Source organism: Mesoplodon densirostris, chromosome 16 (genome assembly GCF_025265405.1).
Source record: "Mesoplodon densirostris isolate mMesDen1 chromosome 16, mMesDen1 primary haplotype, whole genome shotgun sequence".
NCBI classification, from domain to species: domain Eukaryota; kingdom Metazoa; phylum Chordata; class Mammalia; order Artiodactyla; family Ziphiidae; genus Mesoplodon; species Mesoplodon densirostris.
Window position 1 is genome coordinate 54,405,335 of NC_082676.1, and position 14,740 is coordinate 54,420,074.

Genomic DNA, 14,740 nt, shown 5'->3' on the forward strand with positions numbered 1-14,740 from the left:
TTGGGTGCAGCTAAGGTTTGAGGAATGACTTTTTAAAAATAATGATATATCTTGAAAAAAATCTTTCTTGTGAGTGGGGTCAAAGACTCTTTCGTGATGTGGCTTTCTCCCCATCTGCATAACTCCTTCTGGTCCTGAAAGAAAGCAAAGGGTAAAATGGGAGGGACCATTCAAAAAAGTACAGAGTAATTATTTAGTTTATGCTCTTAGAGTCTCCTGTAATAAATCTATTTCTTACATGTGAACCTAGCGTGGCAAAGCCTCGTGTTCTGTCTTTAAAGGCTAGAGCACAACTGTGATTTCTTATAGCTAACACTCACCTGGTACATGGACCCATTCTTGTAAAACTGCATGTTGTCCCTTTGTAATAATTTGGGGAACTTGAAACTTGGCCTCAGTCGCACCCAGTGTTCAAGTAAAGACGTTACTTCCTTTTATGTAAAGTGTGTCTGAGGGTCTCCACCGTAGCAGACACATGGCCCAGAATGTAAAGGTCTGATCATGTGAATATCTTTCCTGATCATTTCAAGTCACTTTGGAAGTGAGTTTATGCATTGGTAGCTGATAGTTTTGGGAAAGGTGATTTAAAAATACATTTTATCAGAGGTTAGCAGGTAGAAAGGAGAAACACTTAGAATGTGTTTTCAGTTGTTATGTGTAACTCTAGGTTCTGAAATAATGTATCTGAAACCTCCTCCTCTTTTTAAAAAAATTTTAAAACAGCCGGCAAGAAATAGTATAATTGATGCTGCTAAAGTCTGGCCAAATATACCACCTCCAAATACTCAGACTGCACCTGTTACTATTCCTCTGTGTAATGGCTGTGGAACCAAAGGAACAGGGAAGGAGACCACGTTGTTATTGGCGACCAGTCTAGGCAAAGCTGCTTCGAAATTTGGTAAATGACAGTATGGTGTAAAATGTGCATATTAGTTTTCAATACCTGATACTAACACTGCATTTAATCGCCTTTAAAAAGATTCCTTGTGGTTCTAAAGCTACTGTGTATGAGTCTCCATTTCCATCTCTTGGTAAAAATCTTTTTATCCTTATAGACCAATAGGTCAGTTGCCATTGATGTTGGGCTGATGCTATTTGAGACCAGAAGCTGTGTATAGAAAAACGAGGAGTATATTAGGAGAAAGAAATGCTGGAAGGGACTTGGTGTCAACTTAGGTTCATAATCACACTTGTTGGTTGTATGCTCCCTAGATGTACTTCGTATTTAGAAAGATTTAGCAATGGCTGATGAAAAACAGTATTTGAAAACCTAAGATCATTTCCCCAAAAAGTAATTGATATATTTTATCTCTAAACATTTTTTAAAAACTTGAATCAGATATTAATGCAGTGTTAAAAATCATTTAAAATCAAGGACAAGGGAATTCCTTGGCGGTCCAGTGGTTAGGACTCCGAGCTTCTACTGCAGTGGGAACGGGTTGGATCCCTGGGTAGGGAACTAAGATCCAGCAAGCCCTGCGGCGCAACCAGAAACAAACAAACAAATGTGCTTTAAAAATAAATAAAATAAAATCAAGGAGGATAACAAGTTCACCGTTCGTCTCCTCTTCATTGTTCTCCCACACTGAGTCGGTAGACAAGTGTGGGTGGAACATGAAGGTCAGGTCTCAGAGCTGCAGCGTCCATTCACCTATGTGTTAGTGTTCAGAGGAGCATAACTGGTCAGTGTGAGAACGCCTCATGCTTTGTGATGGATTTATCGTGGGCTTAAAGTGACTTGATCTTTAGATTTGTTCTCTCCTGAAAAATAGGAGTAATCACTTAGAGATACTATGGCAACTTGGGGTTGTTTGTCTTATTAGACCAGCCATTGAGGTTGGTATCCTTAAATCTAACATCAGTCAGTAATTTCATTTTCCTGCCCCTAAGAATGAGAGGTAGCTACCTGTTATTTTTATTTGAATGTCTTACCTCTTCTTTACCATGTGTAATTGAAAATGTTAACATTTCTTAAGGGTCACCAGAAGTTGCACTAGCCGGACAGGTGCTAGAAAACTTACCCCCCATTGGAGTTTTTTGGGATATTGAAAATTGCTCAGTCCCCTCTGGCCGCTCAGCTACTGCAGTTGTACAGAGAATTCGTGAGAAGTTTTTTAAAGGCCACAGAGAAGCAGAATTCATTTGTGTGTGTGACATCAGTAAAGAAAACAAAGAAGTTATTCAAGAGCTGAATAATTGCCAGGTAAAAAAAAAAAGAATTTTAATCTATTTTGGTAGAAGAATAAGCATGTGTGGTTTTTTTTAAGAATTCTAATTGAAAATTTGTTTAATAATATGCATTTGTGCTAAGTTTGTAAATAAAGGAAAATAGCAAAAGATTATTTCTTAATTAGGTACTAGAAATCATTTAATCATGTCTGATCTTTCAACAAGGCTGCTTATATGTGACTAGTGCTTTCCTAGTATAGTGGTTACATATGTATCATTTCCTTTGATTTTCATAACTGCTTTGTGAACAAGGCTCATAGGATTTATTATTTGGAATTTACAAATGAAAGGGCCCAAGAGGTGAAGCAACTTTTTTAAGATCATATGGCCATAAGTGGATGAGCTTAGATTTAAATCCAGATTGTCTGACCCCAAAGTCTGTTCTCTTCCGCTGGAACAAGAATCAAGTTCTTTTGACTTTCAGACAAGTAATTCATTGATATGCCATATTCCTGCCTAAGATTATATAGTTCTGTTCCTTGTAAAAACTAATAAATCCTATTTTGTATTGTATGTAGTTGAGGCACCTCTCAAACCTTTCCTTCCTTTGGAGACTTTAATGTGAGCCTGATAGTTTTAACAGGAATAAACACATTTTAGCTCCCTTAGGGGCAGATGCCTCTCCTCTTCCACCAACTGATGGTGGAAGCCATAGATGACAAATAGAAATGACATCAAATTCAGCCCCAAATCGTACCTTAATTATATATCATACCTCTGCCACCCACAAAATTGTTGGCAAAAGATACTAGAGAGAGCTAATTTACTTCACATTTCACTTTTATTTTCTGAAAGGGGGATGGATGAAGTGAAAAAGCAGAAGATTAGAGATGAAAGTAGGGATAATAATGGATCCAGTTAATTCATCTGGAGAACTGAAGTTGAAATTATTGAGATTTGACTGTAATTTTTCCCCATTCCTAAGTGGCAGTAATAATAAAAGTTTCCTCAAGAACTGTCTATTAAGAGGTGGGCAGAATGTGTAGTGATTTTCTAACCTCAGCTCTTTCTCATTTGTCCTTATTATAAATTAATGCAGGTAACCGTTGCCCACATCAATGCTACTGCAAAGAACGCTGCTGACGACAAGCTCCGCCAGAGCCTCCGAAGGTTTGCAAATACCCACACTGCTCCTGCCACTGTGGTTCTTGTGTCAAGTAAGTGTAGAAACATCTGCTAATTTCAGCTAAACTCACTGTGTGTGAATTATCATAGAAATCAAAATATGTTAAAGTAAAATATGCCCCCAAAGATGCTGAAATACATAGGACATTTTATGCTTATCTTTGAAAACTGTTTAGAAAAAAAATGGGTCTACGTGGATTTCTGTATTTTTCTCCTTGGAACTTGATTAAGGATTCTTGCGGGGCCAAGTTTATTAAAGAAAATGTAATTTTTTTAACCCGTATTGCTAATTTTAAAAATCTAAGATGAAGGTGGGGCTCCTCAGAATATTAACATTTGCTCCTTTTTACTACTGGAAGTAACGTGTCTTGGGGTTCAGTATAAGTATATGTAAAATTGTCTTACCATGTTAATTCTTCTGATATGAACTGCGTTCCTGTTCTAGAAAGGGGTGGGGGTGGCAACTTAGAATACAATCCTGCCACTCCTTCCTTCTCAGTAGATGTCATTAGCGTTACCTCTCTCTGTCAGGTGTTTCTAATGTTTGGGGATGGGGGTTGGGCTGTACCTTGTCTTTCAGCTGATGTCAATTTCGCATTGGAACTTAGTGACCTGAGACACAGGCATGGTTTCCACATAATTTTGGTCCATAAAAACCAGGCCTCAGAAGCACTGCTGCATCATGCTAATGAGCTGATCAGATTTGAAGAATTCATTTCCGACCTGCCCCCCAGGTTACCAGTAAAAATGCCAGTAAGTGGGTTTGTGTTCTTTCTGCCATATTCTAGTTGAGATTACAGAGGCTCAGGACAGCCCTTCATAAGGGGTCTCCAAGCCCAGGTGAGGCTCTTCTTTGTAGTAGGCTGGCCAGATTTTGAAACAGGCCTAGAAACTTTCTTCTCTTACAGATATACAGAGAATTGACATGTATGCATTTTGCTTTTATTTTTTTCAAAATGTCATAGGGAACTGACTTTCAGATTTACCTTACTGACAGCCACTTGCCAGTGTCCCCAAAGCTAGCAATGTTTTGTGCCAGGGGGATGGAAGTAATGGAATGAGAGTTATTACTCTTTTTGCTTCCAGGTTTTAAGGGTAAAGAATATGATGATGATTTGCACATACTGGTGTGGTTGGAGTCAAATAAGCAGAGTGATTGTACAGTTGTGGCACTTAATCCTGAAGCTCCAGCAGGCCTCTGAGCCTGTTTTCTATGGTTGTGGTCCCTGGCATGCATGGGCACAACGAGAATAGTGGTCGCTACACCTGTAGCCTGGGAAGCCACTTGACAAGAGAAAGTGCACATGTTCCCAGCAGGCCGAGCACTTCTCATAGTCTTGTTTGGGATAAGAATGTTTACTGCAACACTGAGCTTGTGTTTAAGCTGCCTGGAGACCATATGTGCAACCTTTAAACAGTAATAACGGAGAGGAGCTATAGTGTGGATGGTCCAGAAGGCTGGGCAATCCCATTCATGAAATGCAGTTTTAACATATCTTAATAACTTTAGAGTTACAGAAGCACTTTAGGAATGATCTCACCCAACCTCCTCATTTTAGAGAGGAGGAAGTCAGCACTTAGAAAAAGTAAGCAAGCCGCTGGGGGTCCCACAGCGCGATGGCAGCAGAACCGAGACTGCCCCCCCGCCCCCCGTCCCCAGATTCAGGCACTTGCATTGCTGGCCCCACTGCATTCCCTGATACCCAACAAGATCAGAGCCTGGCCGGAGAGTAAACACATGCTAAGGATAATCCACAGTCGGGGGTACCAGGGTCTGGCCCAAGGAGTAACATACACAGGCCCTACTTCAGGCTTCGGAGCTGCTCTGCTGATTCACTTTTGTTGTTCTTCATTGTGTTTTTTTGTTTTTTGGGTTTTTTTTTTGTGGTATGCGGGCCCCTCACTGCTGCGGCCTCTCCTGCTGCGGAGCACAGGCTCCGGACGCGCAGGCCCAGCGGCCACGGCCCACAGGCCCAGCCGCTCCGCGGCATGCTGGATCCTCCCGGACCGGGGCACGAACCCACGTACCCTGCATTGGCAGGCGGACTCCCAACCACTGCGCCACCAGGGAAGCCCCTTCATTGTGTTTTTAGTCTTTGGCTGTAGCTACATTTCCTCTATTCCGCTTGTGTTTGGCACTCACTTTTTTAATCCGGAAGGCCTTTAAGTCAATTGTAGTATTTTAGGTGAGAGATTGCCCACTGCAGAGATCCTTATTCCTTATGATTAAAAAAAAAAAAAAAGACCAATTATTCAGTACATTCAATCTTGCCACATATTTTTTTCTCATTCACCAGAGTGATAGTTTTAGATACATTTCTCTTTTTCCATGTTTTTCAGTCTAAGTAAGTTTACCCTCTCCCGTGGAAATCTCTGTTATCTCCCCTCCAAGGTCGCTAGCTAAAGTTCGGTGATCACTCATTGTTCTTCTTGTTTGTAATGGAATGTGTGCCCTCGAGTCAACCCACTGTAACACTTTTCCTTTGTATCAACAGTGCCAGACTCTGCTCTATGTTTATAACCTACCAGCAAATAAAGATGGCAAGAGCATCAGCAACAGGCTCAGACGCCTGTCCGATAATTGTGGCGGGAAAGTGCTAAATATCACAGGCTGCAGTGCAATCCTCCGCTTCATAAACCGAGATAGTGCAGAACGGGCTCTGAAGCGAATGGAAAATGAAGATGTTTTTGGTAATAGGATCATCGTGTCATTTACTCCAAAAAGTGGAGAACTCTGTGAAACAAAGAGTTCAAATGCAGCTGCTGATAAAGCGAAGTCTCCCAAAAAACTTAAGAATCCAAAATTGTGCCTCATCAAAGATACAAGTGAACCATCTTCCAGTGCCAAAGCCGCACCTGGAAAAGGGTCGCAGGCAAATTCTGGATCTGCCACCAAAAATACCAATGTTAAAAGTTTACAGGTAATTGTGATACCTCTTGCTTTCTGAAGTTTATGGTAGGTTTGCTTTCTTGGTCTCTGTTTTATTTATATGCTCGCTTGCTTTTGGTGTGTCCTTTTCTACATTTTCGAGGATACTCAAAGTCAAGTGTTTTCTGTACAAGGTCTGACACATCTTGGGGGCTTAACTGTTAAACTCCCTTGCTCTGTTTTAAGGAGCTATGCCGCATGGAGTCGAAGACTGGCACTCGAAGCAGTGAGCCCCAGCAAGGCCACCTGAGGCCGGTGGCCCCTCCTCACAGAAATTCAAGTGCTGCAGCGCCCACACCTAAAACGTCGGGGGTGGCAGAATCCGTTTACAAAACCAATCCGAAGTAGGTTCCGTTACTCTCCCTTGTAGCTGCTTGTCATGATGTGAAGGAAAATAAGTGACCTCTTCCCTGCAATGTTTCCCTCCACTAGAAAAGAGAACCTCAGCTCCCGCAGTGTTACCAGTTCTCCTGTAGAGAAAAAAGATAAAGAGGAGACTCTGTTCCAAGTGAGTTACCCGTCTGCTTTTAGCAAGTTGATCGCATCCAGGCAAGTGGGTCCTCTGCTCACGCCTCAGTCTTGGTCTTCTCGGTGAGTGGTTCTTGATCCATGGAGTGGTTGTGTGCAGTAGAAGGGGTTATGAAATAATGTATGTTTAACAGAATTCAAGCAATACACAAGTGCATATTTAAAAGAGAAATCTTCCACCCCTCCTCCACCAGTCCCCTTTTCCACTGGTAACGATAGCTAACATTTGGGGGCAGTGATTCTTGCTGTTTCTCCCTCCTCCACATGGGAGTCTTGGTAAGCAGAGGTCAGAGAGAGAAGCCTGTCCTGGAGTCCTTGGGCAATGATGGGAGGCACGTTATGTTCTTACCATGTCCTCACAGCTTCATCGTGCTGAGGAAGAGGCCCAAACTGACACGCATTGGTTATTCTTATTTGTGGGGTAATTATAGGAAGCTGTTTGAGGAACGAGGGTCTCTGTAAACCATCTTAACACCGACCTTATTTAAGCTTTCTAAACTCACTCCAAGTAATTCTGGAAGCTTGGAAAACAGAAGGAGCTCATGCATCCCATGCGCTCCTTCTAGCATTGTATTTGTTCTGCTGAGTTGGTGAAGACTCACTATAGAACATGACTTTGGACCTGTCAAATGACATGTACAAACTCATGTAAAAGATTTCCTTATGTGGAGAAGGGCCGCAATATATGAGCAAGAATATCTGGCTTGGGATTTCCCTGGTGGTCTGGTGGTTAAAATTCATGCTTCCACTGCAGGGGGCGTGGGTTCAATCCCTGGTCAGGGAACTAAGATCCCACATGCTGTGTGGCACGGCCAAAAAATAAATAAAATGTCTTTATATTTAAAAAATATATTGGGAATTCCCTGGCGGTCCAGTGCTTAGGACTCCATGCTTTCATTGCTGAGGACTCGGGTTTGATTCCTGGTCAGGGAACTAACATCTCACAAGCCACATGGCACAGCCAAAAAAAAAAAAAAATATATATATATATATATATATATGCACATAAAGAATATCTGGCTTTTTCACAGCCAGGGGGAGGTAAATGATTTACATTGATATCGCAAGCTAATTTCCTAAGAATAAATGCTCAGTGTCCTAAGAATAAATGCACAAAGTGGAAAATTAATTCATTAGGCCTGCCTGTAATTTCTGCCATTAGCTTTAAATAATCCAATAAAAGAATATTTGATATTGAGTAATTTTTTTTTTTTTTTTTTTTTGGCCGTATGCAGGCCTCTCACTGTTGTGGCCTCTCGCATCGCGGAGCACAGGCTCCAGACGCGCAGGCTCAGCGGCCATGGCTCACGGGCCCAGCCGCTCTGCTGCATGTGGGATCTTCCCAGACCGGGGCACGCACCCGTGTTCCCTGCATCGGCAGGCGGACTCTCAACCACTGCGCCACCAGGGAAGCCCTACAGGTCATATTTTTGACAATAAGTCTAAATCAGTGTGTGTTTAAGATTAAAAAAAAAAAATTGAAAATCAAATTGTATTGCGGGAAGCTGTTTTTATATAGCTTCAAACAAAATCTGAATGGCATAAACTGAATAAATACAATAACAGTTTTTAAAAATAGCCTATGTATGTTTTAAGCAGGAGTATGTCTCCAAACCTCTTAAACAGAGCATCCCCGCTCGCTTTCAACGCTGCAAATTCGAGCCTTGGTGCCGACTGCCCAGACCCATTTGCAAATGGTGCTGACATCCAGATCAGCAACCTAGACTACAGATTGTCCCGGAAGGAGCTGCAGCAGCTGATGCAGGAAGCGTTTTCTAGACACGGCAAGGTAACCTTTTCACTCTTGTTCTTGCCTTTGTTTTACCCCTTGCTGGCATTCAAGTTGAGTGCATTTAACTCAGCACACATAACTACAGGCAGGGTGTAAGTGTCACTCAACGAGTTTGAACACGTTCGTTTTTCCTCTGGCCTGCTTGTGGTGGTGCTGTGTATTGTTTTTAGGATACAGCCCAAGAGAGCAAGAAGCCTGGCAGAGAAGCACTTGTGGTCATGGGCAGGGATTTAAGTGGCTGTTTGGGAAATAAAACATTGATGGGTTTTAGTTAGCTCTGGCTGCTAAAATATGGAAATAGGGTTCTAAAATGATATTGGCTGTTTTTGTTAATGTCTTACGGTATCTGATTCAGTTTTTAGGTGCAATTTGCTAAAAATGCACTTTTTACTGAAACTTAAGATGGCTATGCCCCAGGTTTTGGCAGGGTCTGGAGAAGACACAAAAGACTCCTTGCATGTGTTGGCCCCTAAGCCTGCCTTGGAGAGCATTTTGTGCCAGAGCACAAGGCAGGCTAGGCTGGTGTCACATCCCTGAAGGTCACCCATCCTAGCTCACTTAGGTTCTGGTCAGCGGAAGTGCACAGTTAGACAGGTTCCCTCACGGCAGCACTGAAGTCCACAAACCAGTTGCCTAGTGATTCACCTTCAGTTTTAAGAGGACTGGGTAGGTCAGCATTCTGTTTTCCTTTTTACTGCTGCAGGTAAAGAGTGTTGAGCTCAGCCCCCACACAGATTATCAGCTCAAAGCTGTTGTTCAGATGGAAAACTTACAAGAAGCAATCAGTGCGGTGAATAGCCTCCACAGATACAAGATTGGCAGCAAGAAGATCCTGGTCTCACTTGCCACGGGAGCTGCTAATAAATCACTCTCTTTACTGAGGTAAAGAACAAACAAGCCGTTTATTTCAGGAAATAACATTTTGGCCCAGAAACAATTTCAGAAATAATAAAAATAGATATTATCCCATTCCCAACCCTCTTGTGATGATCACATATGCAATAATGCTTTTTCTCTCTTGATAGAGTTAGAAATAAGGTAGAAGTTAGAAATAAGCTAGCTAGAATAGTTTACCCTTGTTCAAGTCATTAATCAAAGATGAAGTACAGCTTAAACTTGGCAGGCACTTAGGAGTAAAATAATATGCCACCTATCCAGAACAGGTTCTAAAAATAGTAGGCCTCTACAATAAAAGTTTATAAGCCTAGAAAGTCTGAAATATTACCTTCCAATCTTAGTAGAAGGTGGATTTGTCTATAACAGGTAGATCTACAAAGCTCTAAGCTCTCAACTTGCAGATATGTCACATAGACACCCAGCCCCATAAGTCTGCATTACGACGAGACTAATCTTGGGAATCTAGTGATGGTTTTATTCATAATAGGCCTTTGACACACAGCACCCTGTAAGTTTAAGGTGTACAGACAGCATAATGATTTGTGCACCAGGAACTAACATACTGTTTATAGGTCAATTATACTTCAAAAAACAAGCAAACAAACTCATAGAAAAAGAGATCAGATTTGTGGTTACTAGAGGTGGGGTATGGGGGAAGGAGGAATTGGATGAAGGCAGTCAAGAGGTACAAACTTTCAGTTACAAGATAACTAAGCACTAGGGGAGTAATGTACAACATGATTAATATAATGAACACTGCTGTGTGTTACATATGAAAGTTGTTAGGAGAGTAAATCCTAAGAGTTTTCATCACAAGGAAAATAATTCTTTTTCTTTTATTTTGTATCTATATGAGATGATGGATGTTCACTTATTGTGATGATCATTTCATAACATACGCAAGTCAAACTTCACCATCATTTTAAGTTATTTTTTAATTTCCTAGAAGAAAGATAATACTCATTAAAGATAATTTAGAAATTTCAGAAACATAAAAGAAGCAGGAGACAAAGAAATCATCCATAATCCTATGGCTTAAAGCCAGTCACTCTTAACCAGTGTATTCAGTTGTGTATCTTCAACTATGGGGATTCCTCGCCCATCTGTCTGATAGAACTGCACTGTGGCAGGAGACAGTCAAGCTCTTGTGCCCTTTGCTCTGAATTAATAAAGTGTCTCAGTGAGTAGTCAGTGTCTTTCTGATACACAGGTGTGCAAAGCCCTATGCTTGAGTCTGATAAAAATCCCAGTATATGTGACTAAATATTCTTTAATTGCCTTGTTCCTGAAGTCCGTTCTTTAAGTTTTTCTGGAAGATCAACTCTGAGATATAAATGGGTATGTTTATTTTGCATATACATTATGTTAATCAATTTTATGAACTCTGTTTTTAAAATACAACTTGGAACGGAGAGGAAGTCGTCTGTTCTCTAATGGACTAAACTTTTTTCTTGCAGTGCAGAAACAATGTCCATTCTTCAGGATGCTCCCGCCTGTTGTCTGCCTCTTTTTAAATTTACAGATATCTATGAAAAAAAGTAAGTGAGGGTTATTTTTTTCATTGATCCAGTCAGTACTGATGGGTGACTTCCATGCGTAAAACTGGTAGCAACTCTTAAGGAACTAGCAGAGGAAATAAGACCAAGACAGTGGTGTTCAGATTGAAATTCCAGTTTTAACACACATTTGAAGAACGTCTTTCATTTTTAGCAAATTTAGACCTCAGTCCCCAAAGCTGTACTTTCATCTTTTCCACTTGGCTGATGAGTTTTGTTATTCATTGCGTGAACATTTTCGAGCACCTTCTAGACTGTAAGCTCCAGGACAGCAGGCACTGGGTCTGACCTAGCACCATGTCTTAAATGCCCAGTGCTCAGTAGACGCTCAGCAAGTACTAGTGGAACGAAAGGCTCTGTGGAGGGTGCAGAGCTGGGAAGACAGCCCTTGTCTTTGGGGCTGTTATGTCTGGAAGGGAAAAGACACTCGCCATATATTGTATAGAACAAAGAAAACTATCATTACAAAGGAGGAGTAGGAAGGAGAAAAGGCCTTGAGATTACAGAGGGTGGAAGGAACCAGGAGCTTGGCCATTATCCCGTGGATAGTGGGAGCCACTGAAGTGTCGGAGGAAGGAGGGGAGGGGAGAGGTGTGGTGGTGGGAAGATTTCAGGCAGTGGTGGTGTCTGAGCTGGAGTGAATGGGGGAGGGAGGGAGACACGGGAGCGTGTGCACCAGTCCCGGCTCTGAGCAGACGCTGTTGGAACAGAGGGAACTAGACACCACAGAAGTTTCAAATGTCTGTGAAATTGGACTTAGTAACTAGTTTTATGTAGCGGGCAAAGTAAAAAGTAGAGGTCAGTTTGATTCTGAGTTTTTTGCCCTAGGTGACTGGGAGGAAGTTTGTATGGTTAAACTGGAAATAGGGAAGAAATAAAGAAAGCTTGTTTAGGAGTTACAGTGTGTGTTTTTTTTTAATTCATTTATTTGATTTTGGCTGTGTTGGGTCTTCGTTGCTGTGCGAGGGCTTTCTCTAGTTGCAGTGAGTGGGGGCTACTCTTCATTGCAGTGCGCAGGCTTCTCATTGAGGTGACTTCCCTGGTTGCAGAGCATGGGCTCTAGGTGCACAGGCTTCAGTAGTTGTGGCATGTGGGCTCTAGAGCGCAGGCTTAGTAGCTGTGGCGCACGGGCTTAGTTGCTCCACGGCATGTGGGATCTTTCCGGACCAGGGCTTGAACCCGTGTCCCCTGCATTGGCAGGCGGATTCTTAACCACTGTGCCACCAGGGATGTCCAGGAGTTACAATGAGTTTTTGATCTTGGCTTTGGGCATATGAGTTTTAGGGGGCTATTGGAATATCTGGGCAGAGAGTTCAGGTGGTCTTCTGCACATTTGGAGTCCCTCAGGAAAGAAGTCAGCTCTGAAGATATGGCAGTTATTTGCCTAAAGATGATCTTGAAAGACCTGGGAGCAGATGAACTTAAAGGAGAGGGAGGAGAACTAGAGAAAGGGCAGAAATGGGTGGAATGCAACCAGGGACAGGAAGCTAGTGAGAACCCAGAGGCCAGAGTGTTATCAGCAGGGTGGGGATGGCCTGAGAACATGGTGTGAGGTTTGGGGTGGAGGAGGAGGAGGAGGCGGCCACTGGTGACTTGAGAGCCAACTCTGAAGAGTCCTGTGGAGACAATCCTGGAGGGAAGGGGATGGCAGACTGGATGGTGAAACAGCAGAGGCAACTCCTGAGAGACCAGCTGTTTCCATTATAGGGAAGACGCGAGAGCTCCAGACTGAGTGAAAGCACAGAGAAGACTGGACATAGGTGGAGTTGGGGCAGTGTAGGGGGTGGGGGCCAGGATTGAGACTGGTGTTGGTCATGGGGAGATCTGAGCGTGTAGGCAGGGCACTGGGAAGAGACCATTGGAGCAGCTAACATTTAATGAGCACTTACTCTGTGCTAAGCTGTCTCCATACATGCCACATTTAATTCTCATGTCAACCCTATGAGGTAGGGATTGTCACCCCATTTTACAGATGGGAAAACTGAGGCCTAGATTGGTTATATAACTTGACTGAGGTCACATAGGTTGAGTCAGGATTTGAACTCAAATCTCTCTGTCTTCAGATCCTGTGCCTTTAAGCTCCAAGTATGAAAGACACAAGTCAGGGTAGTGACTGGGGGGTCCAGTCTAGTGTAGGTCAGGGGGCTGAAGCATAGGGTTAGCTGAAAAGGGGTATAGCTCTTCTGAGGGAGAGAAGCAGAGATGGTGAGAAGTAATACAGAGGGATTTGGAAGTGAAGGGGAGGCTGAGGTGAAATGGGTCATGGCAGATAGTTTTCCATCTCAGAAAATTAGGTGAGGCATTTACAGAGACTGTGTGGGGTCAGAGGCTAGGTACCAAATGATATATATAATCACTGTAATGGGCAATGGGCCAGGGATGACTGGAAGGGAGTGCCAAGCATCACTGGTTTGATGGTGAATATATTTATAGTAGAATTATCCCAGTTTTACTTTTCAAAGAGACAGGGGAACCATTCTTGGTTATAGAGCTTTATCTAAACAGGTCGGGAATTTCTGTACAAAGAAAAACGTTCTCTTTAAAGTCAGCATCTCTCTCTTTCCTTGCTTTTAGGTTTGGACACAGGTTGAATGTGTCAGATTTGTATAAACTAACAGACACAGTCGCAATCCGTGAACAAGGAAATGGCAGACTGGTGTGTCTCTTACCCAGCAGTCAGGCCCGCCAGAGCCCCTTGGGGTCTTCCCAGTCACATGACGGCTCCTCAACAAACTGCAGCCCAATTATATTTGAAGAGTTAGAATATCACGAGCCTGTCTGCAGGCAGCACTGTCCCAATAAGGATTTCAGGTAGATTGCCCATTTCCCTTGAGAAGTAATCCTTTTGTAAAAGGTCGTGGAGCATCTGTTAGAATTACCTTGGGAACGTCTTAGACCACTGAGAAATGTCATCTGTTTTGTTCTCTTTTCGGCAGTGAACATGAATTTGATCCAGACTCTTACAAGATTCCTTTTGTGATTCTCTCGCTGAAGACGTTCGCGCCCCAGGTTCATAGTCTTCTGCAGACACACGAGGGCACCGTGCCTTTATTAAGGTGACTGTGTCAAAGCCACTGTGATGCCTTAGTCCTCCTCTTTATAGAAAGTCCGCCACCTGCCTGCACCTCTCCCCAAGCATGCACTGTACCAGGCTTCAGCCTAACGTTTTTAGCTACCACTTGTAGTCGAAGTGTATCTGAAATGGGATCCATTCACTCGATATTTCAACAGGAAATTGTGTTTGTGCTGAATTTTAGAAACATCAGCATGAATAGGGCAGATTCTTCTCCACAGAGAAAAGATTATTGGAAGTGCTGTGCACAAGTACTACGAGAGAGTGCACGGTCTCAAATAGTTGTAGATTTCAACGTTTGTTAGGAGAAAAGTATTCAGAAGTCCTTTCAGCCACCCCATGGGCCACGTGGTAGGCTTAATAGAGGGGCCAACACAGAACCAAGTTGCCTTAAAGCCACCGAACTGATACGTTAGAGGAGATTGAACTTGCAACCCTGTTGCCTTATTTTTAACCCCCTCTGATAGAAAATTGCCCAGGAATTTTTGGTACCATCAGAATGCATCAAAGAGAGAAATGCCACAGTGATTGCCTCTCTAGGACCTTAATTTAACTTTGAAACCCAGATCATGGGCATCTTAACAGAAATTATTTATTAATGGATGTGTTAA

At 42.6% G+C, this 14,740-nt stretch overlaps 1 protein-coding gene across 3 annotated transcripts in view; it reads left to right on the plus strand.

Moving 5' to 3' along the window:
- The window catches only part of MARF1 (meiosis regulator and mRNA stability factor 1), a 40,911-nt gene that overhangs the window by 6,793 nt on the left and 19,378 nt on the right, over positions 1-14,740 (plus strand). For 2 of the 3 annotated variants that reach the window (XM_060120259.1, XM_060120261.1), the window contains exons 4-15: positions 724-898; positions 1,977-2,203; positions 3,269-3,386; positions 3,935-4,107; positions 5,850-6,275; positions 6,470-6,627; positions 6,716-6,874; positions 8,408-8,600; positions 9,307-9,485; positions 10,958-11,038; positions 13,631-13,867; positions 13,993-14,112. In XM_060120259.1, coding sequence (XP_059976242.1) covers positions 724-898; positions 1,977-2,203; positions 3,269-3,386; positions 3,935-4,107; positions 5,850-6,275; positions 6,470-6,627; positions 6,716-6,874; positions 8,408-8,600; positions 9,307-9,485; positions 10,958-11,038; positions 13,631-13,867; positions 13,993-14,112 — 2,246 coding nt within the window. The remainder of the gene's footprint in view (positions 1-723; positions 899-1,976; positions 2,204-3,268; positions 3,387-3,934; positions 4,108-5,849; positions 6,276-6,469; positions 6,628-6,715; positions 6,875-8,407; positions 8,601-9,306; positions 9,486-10,957; positions 11,039-13,630; positions 13,868-13,992; positions 14,113-14,740) is intronic. The other variant, XM_060120260.1, reaches the window with a different exon arrangement.